This window comes from Panulirus ornatus, chromosome 18, assembly GCF_036320965.1.
Source record: "Panulirus ornatus isolate Po-2019 chromosome 18, ASM3632096v1, whole genome shotgun sequence".
Lineage (NCBI taxonomy): Eukaryota > Metazoa > Arthropoda > Malacostraca > Decapoda > Palinuridae > Panulirus > Panulirus ornatus.
The window spans coordinates 45,176,792-45,198,821 of NC_092241.1; the positions used below are offsets into that span (position 1 = coordinate 45,176,792).

Consider the following 22,030-nt stretch of genomic DNA (forward strand, 5'->3'; position numbering starts at 1 on the left):
ATACATGTGTATGGGGGTGGGTTGGGCCATTTCTTTCGTCTGTTTCCTTGCGCTACCTCGCAAACGCGGGAGACAAAAAAAAAAAAAAAAAAAAATGTGTACATGAATGGATGCGTCATTCTTCGTCTGTTTCCAGGCACTATCTCACTGACGCTGGAAACAGTGATTATGTAAAATAAATAATATATACACATGTACATATACTTGCTCGCCTTCATCCATTCCTGACGCCAAAACCGCCCCACAGGACACAGCACAAATCCATGAATGAAAAGAAAAAAGATAACATATACATTTCCTTCTCTCCCCAATCCCAATCACCAACCTGTACGTCAGCAAAATAGTGCCAGGAAGCACACAAAGAAGGGACACATCTACTCTCATTCATTCTCTGTCACATGTAATGCACCAAAGTCACAGCTAGCTTTCCACATCCAGGACCAACAGACCTTTCCATGGTTTACCCCCAGATGTTTCACATGCCCTGCTTCAGTCCACTGACAGCACATCAACCTCAGTATACCACATCGTTCCAATTCACTCTATTCCATGCATGCTTTTCACTCTCCTAATGTTCAGGCCTCAAGTGCTCAAAATCTTTTACCCTCCATCCTTCCATCACCAATTTGGTCTCCTGCTTCTCCTTGTTCACTCCACTTCTACCACATATATCCTCTGTCAATCTTTCCTCACTCCTTCTCTACATATGTCCAAACCACTTCAACATACCCTCTTCTGCTCTCTCAATCACACTCTTTTTAATACCACACATCTCTCTCATCTTTTCAATACTTACTCAGTCAAACCACATGTTGTCCTCAAATATTTCATCTCCAACTCATCCACCCTCCTCTGGACAACCCTATCTATAGCCCATGCCTCGCAACCATATAATATTGCTGGAACTATTATTCCTTCAAACATAACAACTTTTGCTCTAGGATATTACACTCTCTCTTTCCACACATTCTTCAATGCTCTCAGAAACATTGCCCCCTCCCCCACCCTATGACTCACGTCCATGATTCCATTCGCTGTCAAGTCCACTATCAGATATTTAAAACATTTCACTTTCTCCAATTTTTCTCCATTCAGACTTACATCCCAACTAACTTGTTACTCAACTTTCTCCTTTAACACAATTTTTTAAACTCAAGGCACCAACTTCTGCAGTGTCTCGCTTGAATCATCAACCTGCGCTGTATCATCAGTGAACAACAATTGACTCACTTCCCAGGCCCTCTCATCCCCAACAGACTGCGTACTCAACCCTCTCTCGATAACTCCTGCATCTACTTTCCCAACAACCCCATTCGTAACAATCTAAACAACCATGGTGACATCATACACACCTGACGCAGACCGACCTTCACTGGGAACCAATTGCTCTCCTCTCTTCCTACTCATACATATGCATTACATCCTTGATAACTTCTCAATGCTTCTAGCAGCTTACCTCCCTCACCATATACTCTTAATAACTTCCAAACAGCAAGTATTTCTGACATACTTTCTTCAAAGTAAACTCCTGATCCACAAATCCCCCTGAAATCATACTACTCCTCCCCAATCTGATGCTCTGTACATGCCTTCACCATCTCAGTCAATATCCTCCCAAACAATCTTCCAAGTATACTTAACAAAGTTATGCCTCTGTAGTTTGAACAGCCATCTTTACCCCCTTTGCCTTTGTACAATGGCATTATACAAGCATTCTGTTAATTCTCAGGTACTTCATCATGATCCATGAATATCCTGATCATCAATCAACAACAAAGTCATCCCCTTTCTTAATAAACTCAACTGCAATACCATCCAATCCCATAGCCTTGCTGGATCTGATCTTCCGCAAGACTTTCAAACCACTCTCCCTGAATCTCTCACTTTGCACACAAACCCAACCAAAACTCCCTACATCTGCAACTTTATCATCAAACATATTCAATAATCCTTCAAAATATTCATTCCATCAATGCCTGTCATCACTACCCTCTCTGCCTCATTCAACAATTTTCCCATTTGATCTCTTCTCTTGTGCATGTTATTTCCATCCTTCCAAAATATCTTTATATTCTCCCCAAAGTTTACTGATACTCTTTCACCCTAATTCTCATTTGCCCTCTTTCTTAAACCTTGCACCTTTCTCTTCACCTCCTGCCACTTTCTCATATACATCTCCCAGTCATTTGCACTCCCACCATTCTACCCTTTCTAATCTGCCCACCTCCCATCTTTCTCATACCCCATGTATCTCTTGCACATGCCATCACTACTTCCGTAAACACATCCCATTCCTTACTTCATTTGCTCTCACATTTTGCCATTCCACACTCAATCTCTCCTGGAATTTCTTCACACAAGTCTGCTTTCCAAGCTTACTCTCTTCTCCCTGACATTCTCTTCTTATTTTGAAAACCTCTACAAATCTTTACATTCACTTCCACAAGATGGAGATCAAACATCCACCCAGATGCACATCTCAGTTCATTTACATACAAGCTTCCCTTTTACATGCCTATCAATTAATACATACTCTAATAATGCTTGGTGACCATCTTTCCTATGTATACTTGTGTATATCGCTCTTTTAAACTAGGTATATAAACATATATACGCAAACATATTTATACTTGCTCACCTTCATCTATTCCCGGCAACAACCCAACCCCCAGGAAACAGCATCGACAACCCCTGCGACAGCAAGGTAGTGCCAGGAAACATATGAAGAAAAGCCACATCTGCTCATACCCATTCTTTAGCTGTCATGTAATGCACCAAAGCCACAGTTCTCTATCTGCTCATACCCATTCTTTAGCTGTCATGTAATGCACCAAAACCACAGTTCTCTATCCACATCCAGGACACACAGAACTTTCCATGGTTTATCCCGGATATTTCACATGCCCTGCTTCAGTCCACTGACAGCACGTCGACCCCAGTATACCACATAATTCCAATTCACTCTATTCCATGCATGCCTTTCACCCTCCTGCATGTTCCAAGGCCCCGATCACTCAAATACCTTTTTCATTCCATCATTCCACCTCTAATTTGGTCTCCAGCTTCCCCTTGTTCCCTCCACTTCTGACATATATATCCTTTTTGCCAACCTTCCCTCACTCATTCTATCCGTACTTTCAAACCGTTTCAACACATCCTCTTCTGCTCTCTCAACCATCCTCTCTTTACCAACAAACATCTCTCTTACACTTTCATTACTTACTCAATCAAACCACATTACATTTCCAACACATCCCTCCTACTCTGCACAATCCTATATATAGCCCATACTTCACAACCATTTAATATTGCTGGAACTACTATTCCTTCAAACACAGCCATTTTTGCTCTACAAGATTATATTCTCATCGCTCCAAGAACCTTTGCCCCCTCCCGACAATATGACTCACTTCCATGGTTTCATTCACTGCCAAAAACACTTCACTTCTTCCAATTTTTCTCCATTCAAGCTTACATCCAACTAACTTGTCCCTCAACCCTGCTGAATCTAATAACCTTGCTTTTACTCACATTTAGTCTCAACTTTCTCCTTTCACACACTTCAAAACTTAGTCACCTTCTGCAGTTTCTCACTGGAATCAGCCACCAGTGCTGTATCATCACCAAACAAAAACTGGCTCACTTCCCAAGCCCTCTCATCCCCAAAAGACTGCCTACTCGTTCCTCTCTCCAAAACTTGCATTTACCTCCTTCACCACCCTAGCATAAACAAATTAAACGACCCTGGTGACATCACACATCCTTACCGCAATCCAACCTTCACTTTGAACCTCTCTCTCTCCTCTCTTAAAAGTCTCAGATTCCTAAGGTCTTCTCATGACACCATTCATAATCTTGATATGATTCCTTAGTTTCTTCAATTCCTTCTTAAGCTGTGTTATCTTATGGTTTTGGTTCAGCAACAATTTCCCAAAACTTCTTCCAACATTCGTTCCCTTGCAATTTGTCTTTCATCTCTATCTCATCTCTTCCTGGTGAATCTTGTTATGACTAACTAGGCTTGGTATACATCTTCACTTGAGTCCAAAGCAGACTATAATCCAATTCCAAGCAAAAATTTTAGACACTATGTGGCTTTGCTAAAGTATGCTGACAGGCTTGTTCCTAGCTTTCCTGTTAAATTTTTCTGCCTTCTTTAAAACTTATTTTCTTTAGTTCATGCAGCCCAAATGGTCTCAAACTGATTCCCCTGACTGTCCTGCCTTTAGGTTACAATAGAACTTTATCATTCATTATCAAGTCAACTTACAAGTCTATAATATTAAGGTGGAAGCCTAAATCCCCTTATGTGAATCATGAACACTTGCTATCTTATTCTCCTAGGCTCTCATTCATCGGTTTACCTTAACCTTTACGTTAGCCTTAACCCACCAATGTAATTTCTCCCTACAGCCAGTTACCCTCTAGTCATGCCATTGACAAAACATTCAAGTTTTCTGGGAAAGAAACAAAAGAGGCTTTGGCTAGATTCAGAGCACCATGCAGATGAAGGACTGTTTTGGATCTTGTGGAGAGTAACTTTATGAATACAGACTCTTTCAGCATTAAATATCTGTCAAGATAAGACTGGTGAAGATGTTCTTAGTTCAAATGGAGGTTACACTGCCAGCACCTGACTAACCTTAGAAACACTGCATCTGACTGGCATAACTGATGATTTTATACTTTTAACATTTTCTTATGAAAAATTTATCAACAAAACAGTTCGTATGTCAAATGAATCATAAGAAGAATAAGTAATCAGCTTTTAGTTGTATAAATATATCGAAACAAGCATGGTTGCAATATACCTGACACTCAAGCCTTACTCTTGCACTTTTAAGTATGTGCAAACAAAACTATGAAACTCTTACAAATCATAAGAGTGAAGGTAGTGCACAAAATGCATTTCCAATATGATTTTCTTTAGTTTTATAAAAATCTCTGAAAATGTAAAGTAAAATGCATTCTCTTCTACAAAACTTGAAAAAGCAAGATTCTCTGGGTTAGAAAGGCTGCAAAACTGAGGTAAAAGGTTGATATGGTCTCTCTCTCTCTCTCTCTCTCTCTCTTAGATACCAGGAAGAGAGAAGTGTGGTAGTCACATCTAAAGTGAAAGAACTCATCAGAGGATGCTGAAATGTCCAGACATAAAGAAAGAAGAGCAAAGAAACAACAAGAGTATCTAAGTGTCTGATGTTGAAGGAACAAGGATATCAAAGAATGGAATGAAAAAGGCTCTGGGGCATCCGAACCTGAGCATTCTTGAGTACAACAGGCATACATAGGATAGAATGAATTATACTGATGAAGTTTTCTAAGAGGAATGGGCTCCAGTAGGGAACTTGAAGGAGTTACAGCTGTGGATGGTTAGTGTTGGATATAGTACACTATATATGACAGCTAGAGAACAGATGTGTGTGAATAAGATCTTTCTGATGCTACCTCACTAAGGCAGGAGAGGCCATCAGGTAATATTCATAAATAATCAATCAATAAACAAAAAAATAAAATTTTCCAATACATATAAACCCTTTCAAGCTTTTTCCTACCTATACAACTAATACAAAATCATGGATGCATGGGCTTAAATACATTTCAAGAAGTAGTGTATATTCAACCTACAACTGTGTTGTGAGTCACAGTCCTTTAAATATTCTAAAAGAAATAAAAAAATCCCTACTTAATTGTATATCCAAAGATAAAAACTGTTCAAAATGACATACAGCACACCATTCAACCTTTAGAAGTGTCCTGCTGTTGTATCAATACATAACGCTCAAATGTCACAAAGATATATACTGAGGAGTAAAAACTTACGTTCGTCAGAGGAATGTTCACAGTCCTTAGCAATATGGCCAACTCCATCACAACGGTAGCAATGATCCTCCTCCTCTTTGCAGTCACGTGCGAAGTGACCAGGACGGTTGCACTTGTAGCATTTTTCTAGGAAAAAAGGATCATGTCATTTTGTGCCACACTGTTCAAGTGGGCTTGCATAAAAAGGGGCAAATGATACACTGTAAGGACTTTAAATCCATGAAATATGCTATGGTGACTATGTTAATATAAAATTATGTCCAAATAAATCTGTCAAATGTAAAATCACACAACACAAATCATGTCTAAAAAGTTTCTAAGACACCACAGCAGTAACTGTGTCCTTCCACAGTAAAAGCATTTTATAAAGTGTGTTGAGAAGAAAATCATCATAACTTTTATATTATGTTATCTCATCATACCTATAAGAACCATAATGAATAACAGGCTATCACATGTCCTCCTGATGCCAAGCATCTCGGTCGGGGATTGAGGTCAGACACCAATGAACTTTTCCATTGCATTCCAAACCCAGTTCTATGGGGCCTCAGCCTAAAGAACTAAATTTATGATGTAAAAGAACTTTTATAAAAATGTTCATTACATCCCAATTTTAGGCCTGAGGAGTCCAAAAAGGTTCATTAGAAGCTGAATTCCAATCACTGAATTCTGTCAGAATGGGGGTTTACTGTACATATTTGCCACTCAAACCAGTCATCCTCTGTCGCTGTATCACATTCACTCATTTCCACATTACATGCCAAAGTGATTTCTGTGAACCTGCTATCTGATTTACATGCCACAAAGACTTCTGTGAACCTACCATCTGATAAACTTTCATCATTTATTTTTGGTCAAATATTGTGCCTATATTCAACCCATCCACTGTAGGACATTGCAACAGCAATGTCTCATATGCCTTTCATTGACTGCGGAGTGCAGGTACAGCAGCAACCTCTTAAATTTCATACTTTAGTATTGGTAGGGAGAAAAATTGTGACAGCATTATGATACGGTGACAGGTGATAATGATGTCAAAGAGCTAATTTTAGTATATGGGTCAGTAGCCATCAAAATACTGGAAGACAGTATAATATCCACTTGCTGCATAAGCACCTTCAGTCCCTGCTGACCCATCTAAAGTCCCAAGGCATAAATAAATACTGGAAGAATTGTCGAAATCACAGATGCAACACTCTCTCTAAGCTAGAGGGTGAGGAAGAAACAGAGAAGAGTGAAACAGGTGACAGTAACAGCTCTGAAATAGCGATGCAAACTTCATATAAAGATGATGAAAAAACACACAAGAGATCAGCTGGTTATGCCCATCCACACAATAATGAAAAATGAAATATATACAATTGTATGTAATGAAAAAAATGCGGAACCAAAAATATGACTATGGAGACAGAAAAAAAATACAAAATACAAACAGCTTTTCATCCAGGTACCCCTGGAGTTGCCAAGAGATGGTAAAATTGCACAGTATTTATAAAATAATAACCATTTCCTTTATTTTTCTGGTAAATACAACACAAAAATACTGAACACACAACTAGGACTTACATAAGTAAATAAAAGAAATGTGGACAGAAACAACTTTCCAAGAAGACTTCTGCACTGTTTGAATAAGCATCAATAGTAATGTGTATTCACAAAACTAAATAATTCTGAAAAACTCAATTGTGCTACTGTAAACATTAAGAAACCCAATTGTACTAGAATATCAAAAAAAGGAGAAGAGGTAAACAAAAAAGTAAACTTGTGCATCCAACAGTGCTAACAGGAATTTCCCCTCAAACATAAACAAACTTTAACCATTCCACAAGAAGGTTAGGGGAGGCACCAAAGCATGTTATATTCAATCTTTGATCCAGTACAACTTTTATATTCAACTTTAAAAGTCAAAATATGAAATAATAAGCCCTCCGACTTACTGAAAATTCCCCTCACATGAGGGTACCTTAAATCTACAGCAAGCTTAGTAAATGGGATAAGAAGGGTGATTTGGAAACTGCAAAGAACAACATGCCAATCTCCCTAACAAATATGGTCTATAAAACATTGGAAAAAAACTAAAAACAAATCAATGACAGCTTGCAAAGGATAAAACTTTCTAATTGGAAGACATCATGGATTTTTAGGGAAAGGAGGAGTTCAATCTTAGATGAAAGTGAGGTGCTGATTAATCAATTAATTCAAATTATCAGACAAATCAATAACAAAGGTCATCATCAACAGACTTTCTTTTAACAAAATGTCTTGACTAGTACAATAAAAGAATAAAATACTAATAACATTCTTAAAAAAGAACTAATACAATGGACCTTAAAAAGATATGAGATTTTCTTTCAACAAAATATCTAGAATTGTCAGAGTAAAATACTTAAAACAAAAGTTTCAAAAAAACATTAATATAATGGATCTTAAATGTTGTAACAACAGAATCCTTATATTTACAATCAAAATCATTCAAAACATCTCTTCTATAAAGTACTGATTTCCTTCAGAAACCAAATTAAGTCATAACCTCTCTATACACTCATGTGCATGGAGCAGGGTTAATAATTTTCTTCTAGATGCTAAGAATACCACACACATTTCCATAACATGAGCAACTGTTAATGGCACCTAATACCCTTCACAGTATCAACTGTCATTAACTACCTATGAGTCAACTTTGTGTCTTATACTCAGCCTTGCTAGAATAAACTATTTGAGAGAGAAGGATATGAAGAAAGCCTTTGAATGTCAAGGTTCCTCATCAAGGGTTGATAAAAAAAAAAAGTTGGATCCACAGGCAGAAATGAGGGATTACAGACTACTTAATGGAAGGGAGCAAAGAATACCTTTAACAAACCTCTGAGATATCCATGAGAGAGTAAGCTCTGTCTTAGACAAAAGGGAAGGCTAAGTAGATTATTTCTTGACTGCTAGAAAGCATCTGACAGTACCACTTAGAAGGCTGATTAAGAAGTTCAAATACCAATCAAGAATATGGAAATAAGCTTCAGGATGTGTGTGTGAGGACTTGGAGTCAACATTGTCCCTAACCTACCACCATAGTCCCACATTAGGAGAACAGAAAAGGAAATAAATTGCCTTATGGTAAATATCAAGATAACTTTTAAGTATATAGATAAGGAAATATTTAGCAAGCTGTTCTTACCCTACACAAGGCCAAAACTAAAATAAGCATCTCAAATATAGTCACCACACTTGAAAAAAAAAAAAGCACAAAGCTAATAAAGAACATCCACAGGAGGGCAACAAATTATAGATTATGAAAGCTAAGATACTGGGAAATGCTAAAGGCTTTAAATCTGACCACCTTTGAAGAGAGAAGAGCAAGGGGTGACCTGATCACCTTTACATTTTCAACACAGATCAAAGACATAAACAGCGACAAGTTATTCAAGAGATGAAGGGATACAGACACAAGAGGACATAACTTGAAATTAAGCAAGAAACTTTATAAAAAATATGTAAAGGAGGACTGTTATAGTAAAGAGTGGTGAAGGGTACAGAATGCCTACGGTCATGGTTCATGCAGACAGCATACATAAATTCATAAGGTGTAATGGTAGAGAATGTTAAAGAGGACTCAGTCTTGGGCCTTCTGCTAGTCATAGTGTATGTAACTGACCTGTCAAAAGGACTGGAATCACACCTAAACATGTTAGCAGGTGATCTCAAGATTATGAGGAAAATAAAGAATTATAATAATGAGTGATTCAACCTACTGGGGTACCTGGACTTCTCCAAAAGTTGGTCTGATAAATGGACAATGACATCAATCAAATTAAGTGCAATGCAATGAGGATGGGACAGTAAAATCATAGAAATCTGAGTGGGAAAGAGATGTTCAGGTCAACACTGTGCCTAATCTACTGCTCCTACACAATAAAAAAGGCAAACTAATGGCTGGCAAATATATGAATCGTATTGGAATATATGGACAAGGACTCTTGGAAAATCATTCATTAAATATATAAAACAAAAACTGGAATATGCCTCAAGTCTGGTCACCACAACTAAAGAAACACAGATCTGATCAAAACAGTAAGAAAAGAGCAATTAAGATAATACGAGCTACAATGAATGGTTGAGGGATACAAAGCTGCCCACCATGGAAGAGAGGAGAGAGGGAGGGCATAAAAACAACATTAATCAACAAGATGATACTGAATGGGAAGAATTCTTCAAGATATGCAGCACCAGAGTAGCTGGAAGCCATAACAAAAAAGAGGATTTTTCTTTTTCTTTTAGAAAGGATGTTATAAAGGTTTTGGTTAGTGTTAGGGTGGTGGATGGCTGGAAAACCTAACAAGTGATGCAGTGTACATTGAAAGTTCTGAGGTTTCAACAGCGACTTGATGGCATAGAATGTTTAGGAAATGGAGTCCTCAAGTGTAGAACTCTCTCCCAGTACTACACAAATAGGTAACTAATTACTTTGTATACCGGTAAATCCTAAATGACATGGTCTCTGGCCTACATTCAAACATAATTCCCTATTGGCACAACATGACTATAAGATGGTAAAATATTACCAATAATATCAAAAGGAACCATTAATTCAAAAACAGTTAACCTCTTAATCATTTAAGGCCCAAGGATATTCAAATTCAATACACTGACAGCACTCATCATAAACACCATGGGATGCACTATGGAGAAATTTAAGACGACCTTATACAAGTACTTGAAAACTGTACAAGATCAACTGGGATGCAGTGGTTATGTAAGGCTGCAAGACAGTTCCCAACTGCTTGGCTGACCAATAACCCAATTCAGCTTTTGGCCCAACCAGAGCTCTGTAGGTACAAGACCTCTGAAGCCTATCCCAAGTGCCAATAATAATCTAATCAGAAAAGGCATTTATTCCTTTCTGCCTACATTACTTTCATTTACTGAAGCAGCCTCTTCATCATGTCTCCCTGAAGAGCTAATTCTTCACCATTTCCTTGTAGGCAGACATAGCTGAATGCCTTCTGATGGCCTAGTTGCACAAATTAACCTAATCACTTCTACATTGGGGCTTACTTACCATACAAGTGTTCAAGATTCATTATGCTTGATCTTACCAGTCCATACTGCATCTCACTTCAGTAGTTTCTTTTGTGCAAGAGCTCATGCATTTTTTCATTCTTTCCAATGTTTTTATACCATATACTTTTCTATTTTCTAAAATATAGGAAAATTTGCACTATGTAACACCCTTGGCACTGATCCCCTTCCCTCAAGTTTCCAAAAATCTTAAATGACCAAGTTCGAGTTTCTGCACACCCCCTTAGTGACTATCAAGAAATTTCAAGAGCCATGTACCTAATATGAGGTCGATCTAAATCCTTCAGTAGCCCTTTGTATCTCTTATTGGTCTTAATGCTCTTCAAGGTCTTATCTCAATCATACATGATAGTGTTGGGGTATACACACTCTATAGTGAATACACTAAAACAGCATTTAGCATCTCAAGTATTTCCTTTTCCTGTGTTGGTGACCTGTTAGTCAAGCTGTCAAATGTTTGTACGGCCCAAGGTAAGTTACCTGAAAACTGGCAGAATTCATGTATAGTGCTCCTATCAAGGGAAGGGGGCAAACGTGAATGTTTAAATTACAGGGGTCTATTGAGTATATCTAGTAAAGTGCATGAGAAGTGATCAAGAACATCTGACTGGGCAGGAGCAATGTGGCTTAAAAGAGGCAGAGGGTGGACAGACCAGAAGAGGGTCCTGAAAATTTCATTTTAAATTTGAGCACAAGAATATACAACTGTATGTGGCACTTTTGGATATGAAGATAATGTATGACAGTGTTAACAGAGGTCTTGCAGATGTTGCTTCAAATATATCAGATAAATGAGGAAGGAGTAGGGAAGGAGTAGCAATACTCCTGAAACAGGAGTTGTGGGAGTATGTGATAGAGTGTAAGAAAGTAAATTCTCGATTAATATGGGTAAAACTGAAAGTTGATGGAGAGAGGTGGGTGATTATTGGTGCATATGCACCTGGGCATGAGAAGAAAGATCAAGAGAGGCAAGTGTTTGACTAACAGATAAATGAAAAGTCATCAAATGCAGTTGGGAAATTTCTGCCAGGAATATAAAGCACAAATGCAAGCAGGAGGAAAGGAAGGTGACTGCTTTCCAGGGAAGGTGGATACACATTACTGATGTGAAATGTCAGTGCAGTAGTTAAATCTGTTCATGGTCATGAATGAGGTTTTAAAGAAGGAAAGGTCTATGGCAAGCACAGGGTGAGGAATCAGCTATTTGTAGATGACACAGCCCTGGTGACAGACTTTAATGACACTCTAAAAGATGGAGACAGAATGTGGGAGAGAGTGAAAGATGAGAGTAACTGTGAAGAAATATATGTTAAAGATGTGCATTAAGGTGATCAGACAAGATGTTTTCAGTTGAAGTTTGAAAGGAGAAAATGTGGAGAAAGTGGAATGCTTATGGTACCTTGGAATGGATGTGACAGCAGACAGAACCATGTGTCTGAAATGAGTCAGAATGGATGAGGGAGGAGCATGTGAAAGAGGTTAGCATCTGTTAAAGGTCTAGTATACCCAACAGTGTTGTTTGGATGTGATTCTAGGGCACTGAAAAAAAAAGGTGAAATTATTGAAGCAAGTTGATTATGTAAGAAATGACAGTGAGAGAGAAATGTGGTAGTAAGTGCAGTGTGGTTGAGACAGCTGTGCTAGAATGGTTCAAACATATGAAAATGACAAGCACAGAAAGACTGACAAAAGAGAATCTTTGTGTCAGAAGTAATGGTAGTGAACAAGGGACCAAAGAGATACAAGGTTAAAGTTCAGAATTTGTGTATGTCTATCCATCTATACCTGTGATGCCCATTCCCTTCAGGAATTCCCTCAAGGGGGTGGCTATGGCAACAGTCTCTCCATAACTGATGAACTCCACTTCCTAGCCTTTCATGCTTCACCCTTAACAGGCCACTAGCAGAGGGCAACTCTTGCTCAAGAGTTTCTAGAGGTTCATACCTAATGTTCCTACCAACTACTTCTACCAAATGTGTCTACCTAATGTTCCAACCTACTATTTCTACTTAAAGCCCCCACCTAATGGGCTTGCAATTGATGCTCACTGCAACTACAAAAAAATGAGGAGTATGAGTTAAGTGTTGTCTAGTTATGTGCAACAACAAGAAACTGAATATGCTTGTGGAAAGAATGCCAGCATCCACATGTGGGTGAGGCAAAAAGAAAAGACAGCTACCTGGCCAGAGGAATGCAATGAGACGGCCACAGAGGTGCTGGCTCACTACATAGTCATTACTCACCCTTCCAATAACTCAAGATTTTGAAGCCCAAGAGGCATGCATGGGATAGAATGTACCAAGGTGCATGGAAGGTAGCTTGCATTAAGAACAGAGGCCCCTATCGACAACCAGGTCACTTAACTTTCTGTGGCTTCTCCTGACCGCATTTAATAACCTGGTTCAGCCCACTGGCAGTACATCACCCCTTGCATACATCATTCCAATTCACTCTATCCTTTGCATGCCTCAAACCCATCTGCATCTTCAAGCCCCAAACTCTCATGAATCTCTGCTACATTCTTCCACCTCCTACTCACTTTAACACCTTTCTTTGTTTCTTCTTCATCTGACATGTATGCTCTCTTATGTCCAAACCACATCACCACACACTCTTCAGCTCCCTCTTACATACTAATCTTACTACTACAATCTCTCTCTCTCTCTCTCTCTCTCTCTCTCTCTCTCTCTCTCTCTCTCTCTCTCTCTCTCTCTCTCTCTCTCTATTTCATATCCAACCATCCTCACCCTTAACACTGTCCTTAAACATTTCATGTGTAAGGCTAAGATGAACACAGAAACGTAGTGCCTGTGGAAAAAACATAGGTACCCCACATTATGGACGTTCACATTTTGGAAATTTGACTATTTACATAAACTGTACACCACTAACAGTAAATTGATGATGCAAACTGTAATTTTGCCCTATTGAAATGTACAAAAAAATATCAAATTCTTTAAACATATAATAACAAAACTAATTCATTTATGTTTTTCATTTAGATCGCATTTGCTGCACATGCACAGGCACTGATGACACTAGCAACAGGTTTCAGTTTGAAGCAGCCAGTGCATCAGTAAAGCCTGCCTCCAGGTCTAACAGTTGTACTTCCAAGATTTTTCCATGCTCTGCAACATATTCCCCATCAAGATGTCTGCAAAGAGGCCATCAAGTTCAAGTACATGTAGTATCACAAATACTCGAGTAACTGGCAATCTCAAGTAACCCTCAACCTGAGATTTCTGGCAAAAATATCCTTCACTTATCGTATATTTCATATAATGGTCTTCCTAAGTTTTATAGAGGCTCTAGAACACAGCAAGATTGAGATTTTTTTTCATAAGAATAAACAATTTACAACTGTATGTGAATTACATCAGGTGAAAAGTTTATCATACAGTATGTTGTGGGTCAATACATGATACCCATACGGGGACTATAGGAGATGGAGCACAGGATTAAAAGGTGAATTATCCAAAGTTAAGAGAAAACATTAGAGAGAGCTTTATCAATGGAGATTTTACAATTGATTGATCAGGTCTGCAAAGTGGAAGAAAGAGTGAATTACAGATGCTGGAAATGCTTTTAGGTATGGACCAAATAGATCTGTTACTAGAAGAAGAAACATCAGCACACTTTCTATAAATGAAAGTGCATTCAACTCTCCAAAGAACAGCCTTGCAATGATTCCAAGTGAGTTACTTCCTACCCCAAAAGCATCTTCTACCCTTATTATGGCTCTGTTGCATTCAGGAAGCTAGCCACATCAGTCTGTACAACAGATCATAAAGCACTGTTATATTCTGAACGTTATGTGCAGAGGGTGTACGGCAATTGAGAAGCAAGTACATAGTAGCTTTTCATCATTACTGCACTGTGGGCATGAAGGTCTTAGGATATGTTGCTACAGTCTCTGTAGTGGTGCACTGAAGCATAATGTCCTCAGTGCAAGCAAGCAAAGGCAACTTGTGCTTGTCTGGAGAGTGTGGTTTCTGATGGATGGATGGATACATACTTATAGTGGCTGATTCGAGTGACAAACTGCAGAGGTTGGTGACTGAGTTTGGAAAAGTGTGTAAAAGGAGAACGTTGAGAGTAAATGTGAATAAGAGCAAGCTTATTAGGTTCAGTGGGGTTGAGGGCAAATTAATTGGATGTAAGTGTGAATGGAGAAAAATTGGAGGAAGAAGTGTTTTAGATATCTGGGAGTGAATGGAACAGTGGAAGTGAGTCACAGGGTGGAAGAGGGGTCAAAAGGTTCTGGGAGCGATGAAGAATGTGTGAAAGGAGAAAACGTGATCTCAAGAGAGCAAAAATGAGTATGTTTGAAGGAATAGTAGTTCCAACAATGTTATATGGTTGAGAGACATGGGCTATAGATAGGGTTGTACAGAGGAGGGTGGAGTTGTTGGAAATGAAATGTCTGAGGATAATAGGTGGCATGAGGTGGTTTGAACAAGTATGTAATGTAAGGGTAAGAGAGATGTGTGGAAATAAGAGTGTGGTTGACAGAGCAGAAGTGGGTGTGTTGAAATGGTTTGGACATAGGGAGAAAATGAGTGAGGAAAGACTGACAATGATATATAGCCCATGCCTTGCAATCAAAATATTGCTGGAATTAATTATCCTTCAAATGTATCCTTTTTTTGCTCTCTCAGATAACATTCTCTCTTTCCACACATTCTTCATTGCTTCAAAAACCTTTGCCCCCTCCCCAACCTTATGTTTCACTTTCACTTCCATGGTTCCATTTGCTGCTGACTCCACTCCAAGATATCTAAAATACACCACTTCCTCCAATTTTTCTCCATTCAAGCACATCCTAACTAACCTAACAACAACCCTATTGAACCTAATAACCTTGCTCTTATTCACATTTACTCTCAACCTTCTCCTTTCACACACTTTTCCAAACTTAGTCACCAAGCTCTGCAATTTCTCACCTGAATCAGCCACCAGGGCTGTATTGTTGGCAAACAACTGACTCACTTCCCAAGCCCTCTCATCCCCAAAAGACTGCAAAGTCACCCCTCTCCAAAATCTTGCATTTACCTCCGTAACCACTCCATCCATAAACAAATCAAACAGCCATGGGGACATCACACACCCTTGCTGCAGACCAACCTTCACTGGGAACCAATCACTCTACTCTCTTCCTACTTGTACACATGCCTTACACCCTTGATATAAACTTCTCTGCTTCAAGAAGCTTACCTCACCACACCATATCCTCTTAAGCCCTTCCACAAAGCATCTCTATCAAACCTATCATATGCCATCTCCAGATCCATAAATCCTACATACCAATCTATCTCTTTTTCTAAGTATATTTCTCATTGAGGGTATTGATTGAGAGGGTGAAGGCATGTACAGAGCATCAGATTGGGGAAGAGCAGTGTGGTTTCAGAAGTGGTAGAGGATGTGTGGATCAGGTGTTTGCTTTGAAGAATGTATGTGAGAAATACTTAGAAAAGCAAATGGATTTGTATATAGCATTTATGGATCTGGAGAAGGCATATGATAGAGTTGATAGAGATGCTCTGTGGAAGGTATTAAGAATATATGGTGTGGGAGGCAAGTTGTTAGAAGCAGTGAAAAGTTTTTATCGAGGATGTAAGGCATGTGTACGTGTAGGAAGAGAGGAAAGTGATTGGTTCTCAGTGAATGTAGGTTTGCGGCAGGGGTGTGTGATGTCTCCATGGTTGTTTAATTTGTTTATGGATGGGGTTGTTAGGGAGGTAAATGCAAGAGTCTTGGAAAGAGGGGCAAGTATGAAGTCTGTTGGGGATGAGAGAGCTTGGGAAGTGAGTCAGTTGTTGTTCGCTGATGATACAGCGCTGGTGGCGGATTCATGTGAGAAACTGCAGAAGCTGGTGACTGAGTTTGGTAAAGTGTGTGGAAGAAGAAAGTTAAGAGTAAATGTGAATAAGAGCAAGGTTATTAGGTACAGTAGGGTTGAGGGTCAAGTCAATTGGGAGGTGAGTTTGAATGGAGAAAAACTGGAGGAAGTGAAGTGTTTTAGATATCTGGGAGTGGATCTGTCAGCGGATGGAACCATGGAAGCGGAAGTGGATCATAGGGTGGGGGAGGGGGCGAAAATCCTGGGAGCCTTGAAAAATGTGTGGAAGTCGAGAACATTATCCCGGAAAGCAAAAATGGGTATGTTTGAAGGAATAGTAGTTCCAACAATGTTGTATGGTTGCGAGGCGTGGGCTATGGATAGAGTTGTGCGCAGGAGGATGGATGTGCTGGAAATGAGATGTTTGAGGACAATGTGTGGTGTGAGGTGGTTTGATCGAGTAAGTAACGTAAGGGTAAGAGAGATGTGTGGAAATAAAAAGAGCGTGGTTGAGAGAGCAGAAGAGGGTGTTTTGAAATGGTTTGGGCACATGGAGAGAATGAGTGAGGAAAGATTGACCAAGAGGATATATGTGTCGGAGGTGGAGGGAACGAGGAGAAGAGGGAGACCAAATTGGAGGTGGAAAGATGGAGTGAAAAGGATTTTGTGTGATCGGGGCCTGAACATGCAGGAGGGTGAAAGGAGGGCAAGGAATAGAGTGAATTGGAGCGATGTGGTATACAGGGGTTGACGTGCTGTCAGTGGATTGAATCAAGGCATGTGAAGCGTCCGGGGTAAACCATGGAAAGCTGTGTAGGTATGTATATTTCCGTGTGTGGACGTGTGTATGTACATGTGTATGGGGGGGTTGGGCCATTTCTTTCGTCTGTTTCCTTGCGCTACCTCGCAAACGCGGGAGACAGCGACAAAGTCTAAAAAAAAAAAAAAAAAAAAAAAAAAAAAAAAAAAAAAAATTCTCATACAAATTCTTCAAAGCAAACACTTGATCGACACATCCTCTATCACTTCTGAAACCAAACTGCTACTCCCCAATCTGACACTCTGTATATAACTTCACTGTCTCAGTCAATACTCTCCCATGCAATTTCCCAGGAATACTCAAATTTATGCCTCTGTAGTCTGAACACTCACCTCTATCTCTTTTGCCTCTGTACAATGGAACTATGCATGCATTCTGCCAATCCTAAGGCACTTCACTATGATACATACATACACTGAATAACTTTACCAACCAATCAACAACACAGTCACCCCCTTTTTCTATAAATTCCACAGTAATACCATCCATACCTGTCACCTTGCTGGATTTCCTCTTCCGCAAAGCTTTCACTACCTCTTCTCTCTTAACCAAATCACTCTCCCTGACCCTCTCACTTCGCACACCACCTCTACCAAAACATCCTACATCTGCCACTCTATCATAAAACACATTTAACAAACCTTCAAAATACTCAATCCATCTCCTCACTTCATCATTACCTGCTATTACTTCCTCCTTGCCCCTTCATCGATGTTCCCATTTGTACTCTTGTCCTCAGGCATTATTTACCTCCTTCCAAAACATCTCTCTATTCTCCCTAAAATCTAATGATACTATCTCACCCTAACTATCGTTTGCCCTCTTTTTCAACCCTTGCCCCTTCCTCTTGACCTCCTGCCACTTTCTTTTATATATCTCCTGGTCATTTGATTGACGTTTCCCATGTCAGCGAGGTAGCGCCAGGAAAGACACAAAGAATGGCCCATCCACTCATATACAGATATATACATGAACACCCATACATGCACAGAGACCCATTTCTGATAAATATATCCTCTTTGTCAACCTATCCTCACTCATTTCCTCCTATGTCCAAACCATTTCAACACACCTTCTTCAGCTTTCTCAACCACAAACTTATAACCACAGAACTCTCTTACCCTTTTATTACTCAATCATATACGAACTATCTTACCCTTTTATCACTCAATCATATATATACATGCATATGCAAAACTCTTTGATTGTCCTTTCATATGGAAAGGCACTACTGGACTCTGCCTGTACATGGTTATGCGGTGGTAGAAAAGTCACCTTTAACATGGATGTATCATCATCAATGGACAAAAAAGGAGTAAAGACTCAGTGAGGAACTTCTCTCTCCAAAGGAACCTATCATTTCCCTGCTCTGAAGCTCTAGAAGCCCCATATTTGGGATCCTGGAGTTGTATAATACACATGGAAATGTTTAAATTTGGTATGTTCAAAATTTCTCAACTTCCTTATTTCAATGTACTTATCACTTGCACTCAAATGCCTTTCAAATACTGCCATAGAGCACCTCTTACTTTAACATTTTGACATGTCGAACAATATAGCTCACTTCTCTTTACAGCTTCTCTCAACTGCCTTGCAGTGGTACATATCTACACGCTTCCATGTCATATTTTTCACAAACTGTGTGTATTCCATATGAAACAATATAATTTCCCTGATTATACTTGTATAAACACTTTCAGCTCTGTATCCACTCTTGGGGACTGGTTTCCTCTCTCATTCCTGTTACACCTTTAAAACTGAAATTCAGGCGATATGTGTTCACCTTCCCTCAAGTACTACATTATGTCTTCTACTTCCAGTATAGTGTAATTGAAAATGAGCTTAAGTACTGATGAAGTATCAGCTCAGTAACATGTTTGCATTTGAAATTTTCCCAAATACATTGTAACAATTGTCTTCTCCCAATGAAATGCATGTTTCCAACTGATTTCCAGGTAGATGATATCCCAACAATTGTATGCATTCCATCTTTAAGAAGGGCTTATCCTTCTGCTTCCTATATCACCCTGACTGTGCTTTCATTATTTTCATTGAATATATGATCCAGTTCATCAAATCTTTTCAGAATACTGTATAATTATCAAAATAAGTCAATATTTCTTACCATTACTTTTCCCATTATGTAGTGTCTGAAAGGTCCATCGTCCACCCATTCCTGAAACTAGAAAAAATTAGATTCAAATTCTTGGGGTGGTTTATGATTGCTCCTTAGTTGCCTAACCAGAATAAAAAAGTGAGTGCATCTTTTTTTCTTCATTCCTTTCAACTCTATTCTAAGTAATCTTGATCTCTGGTGCTCTCCTGTTCTTCTGCTACAAGATTCATTATCTTAAGATGAAAAAGTAACCTTGCTTGATGATCCTCTTTAATTGGTCTGCTTGAACCTCACAGACAAGTCCTAACTGATGCCCATTTAAAATACACCACTGATCATCTTTTAACCGGGCCCATCTAAATAGCATATATACTTCAGGGCACTCACCTTCTCATTTCCCTCCCTTTACGTGTAATCTATAGACTGCTTAGGTTTATCCCTCAATGGAAATCTCGTTTAAACCCAGGACCACTATCCATCTTTCTTTGTTACTCCAGTATTGTGTATTTACTGTAAGTATCATTATCATTACCCAAGGACCAATTTCTAAGAGAGTCCTAGTGCTTCCAAGGATCTCTTTCCAGAGGCTCCTGCAGCCCAAGGCTACACTACTTCCAGTAGTAGGAAGTGTGAACTCCTTTGAACTAGACTGTACTCCCAATAATACAGCCATGCCAAAAGTGATTTCACTCGCACTGTAACCTCGAGCAGGAGGAGTACAGTAATACTTATGTGTGTAATTAAAGAAGGCTGGATAAGTTGGAAATCAAATGTTTGAGGCCAATATGTGGTGTGAGGTGGTTCAATCAAGTAAGTAATGAGAGGGTAAGAGAGATGTATGGAAATAAAAAGTGTGGTTGAGAGACCAGAAGAGGGCGAGTTGAAACGGTTTGGAAATATACAGAACAAGTGAGGAAAGACTGACAAAGAGGATATATGTGTCAGAGGTGAAGGAAACAAGCAGGGGACCAAATTGGAGGTGGAAGGATCAAGTGAAAAATATTTTGAGTGATCAGGGCCTAAACATACAGGAGGGCGAGAGGTGTGCATGGAATAGAGTGAAGTGGGCATGTGAAGCGTCTGGGGTAAACCATAAAATGGTCTGTGGGGCCTGGATGTGGATAGGGAGCTGTGCTTTCCATGCATTACACATGACAGCTAGAGACAAAGTGTGAATGAATGCATTTTTTTTTTTTTTTTTTTTTTTTTTGCCTTTTTTCCTGGTTCTACCTTGCTGGAGTGAAGTGGGGTGGGGGGATGGGCTGGGGGTTGTGGTGGAGTTGGTGGTGGAGTTGGTGGTGGAGTTGGGGGGAGCAATGCCATTTCCTGTGTGGCAGGGTAGCGACAGGAATAAAGGAAGGCAAGCAAGTATGAATATGTACATGTGTATATATGCTTAGGTCTGTGTATGTATATGTCATATGTATATGTATGCATATGTGTGTATGGGCATTTCGGTATATATATATATATATATATATATATATATATATATATATATATATATATATATATATATATATATGTATGTATATGAGTGGATGGGCCATTCTTCATATGAGTGGATGGGCCATTCTTCATGTTTCCTGATGTTACCTAACTGATGCAAGAAACAGTGATCAAGTATAATATATATAAACATATATGGACCATGAAGACTATTCTGGAACATCTCTGACCTACATCCCAATCATATCTTCTAATTTAGGATCAATAAAGATCCAGCAGAATGATTAAAAAATCTTTCAAAACCTTGAATATAAAAAAAATCTGTGGAAAAAACATTCTTTATTCAAAGTGTACCTTCCATGTTGACCATTTTCATTCCTTACTGAAAATCTTACAACCAATCATAATATTTACTCTTATGCTGTTGTAAATTTGGGAGCTTTCAACTTATCAAAGGATCAACTTTCTGCATTTAGTGAAATAAATATATCAGCCTACTATCCTCATTCTGGTAGAACAAAATGCATCAATACAGGAAACAATCCACATCAAATTCAATGCTTCAAAACCCATTATCCTAGTCTCTCTCTGAATATTCCCATGGCTTATAAAATTTACTTTGAAAACTATATAGTCTTTTATAACATCAACATCTATGTAATACCCTATTCCAACATACCTGGAGTATACATACGTAAGCATACTATGTTCTGTGAGGGCTTTCAGCATCCATACACAAGCCAGAACTCAGTTTCTGAATTGTGGAAGGATATCTAACTTTGTAAATATATGGGTGAAGAGGTTATCAAAGCACTATGTGTATATATGTAAGTATACACTGAAAGTCTTATGTAAGAAGATACGTGGCAAAGCTGAGGGAGTGGATAGTATTACAGATGAATTTCTTAAATGGGAT

General features: G+C 39.0%; 1 protein-coding gene across 8 annotated transcripts in view; it reads right to left on the reverse strand.

The window, feature by feature from the left end:
* Window positions 1-22,030, reverse strand: part of CNBP (CCHC-type zinc finger nucleic acid binding protein) — a 439,472-nt gene that overhangs the window by 372,558 nt on the left and 44,884 nt on the right. For 6 of the 8 annotated variants that reach the window (XM_071673026.1, XM_071673019.1, XM_071673020.1 and 3 more), the window contains exons 3-4: window positions 19,675-19,731; window positions 5,821-5,946 (exon numbers count right to left, since the gene is read on the reverse strand). In XM_071673026.1, the coding sequence (XP_071529127.1) occupies window positions 5,821-5,946; window positions 19,675-19,731 (183 nt within the window). The remainder of the gene's footprint in view (window positions 1-5,820; window positions 5,947-19,674; window positions 19,732-22,030) is intronic. The other 2 variants (XM_071673025.1, XM_071673027.1) reach the window with 2 other exon arrangements.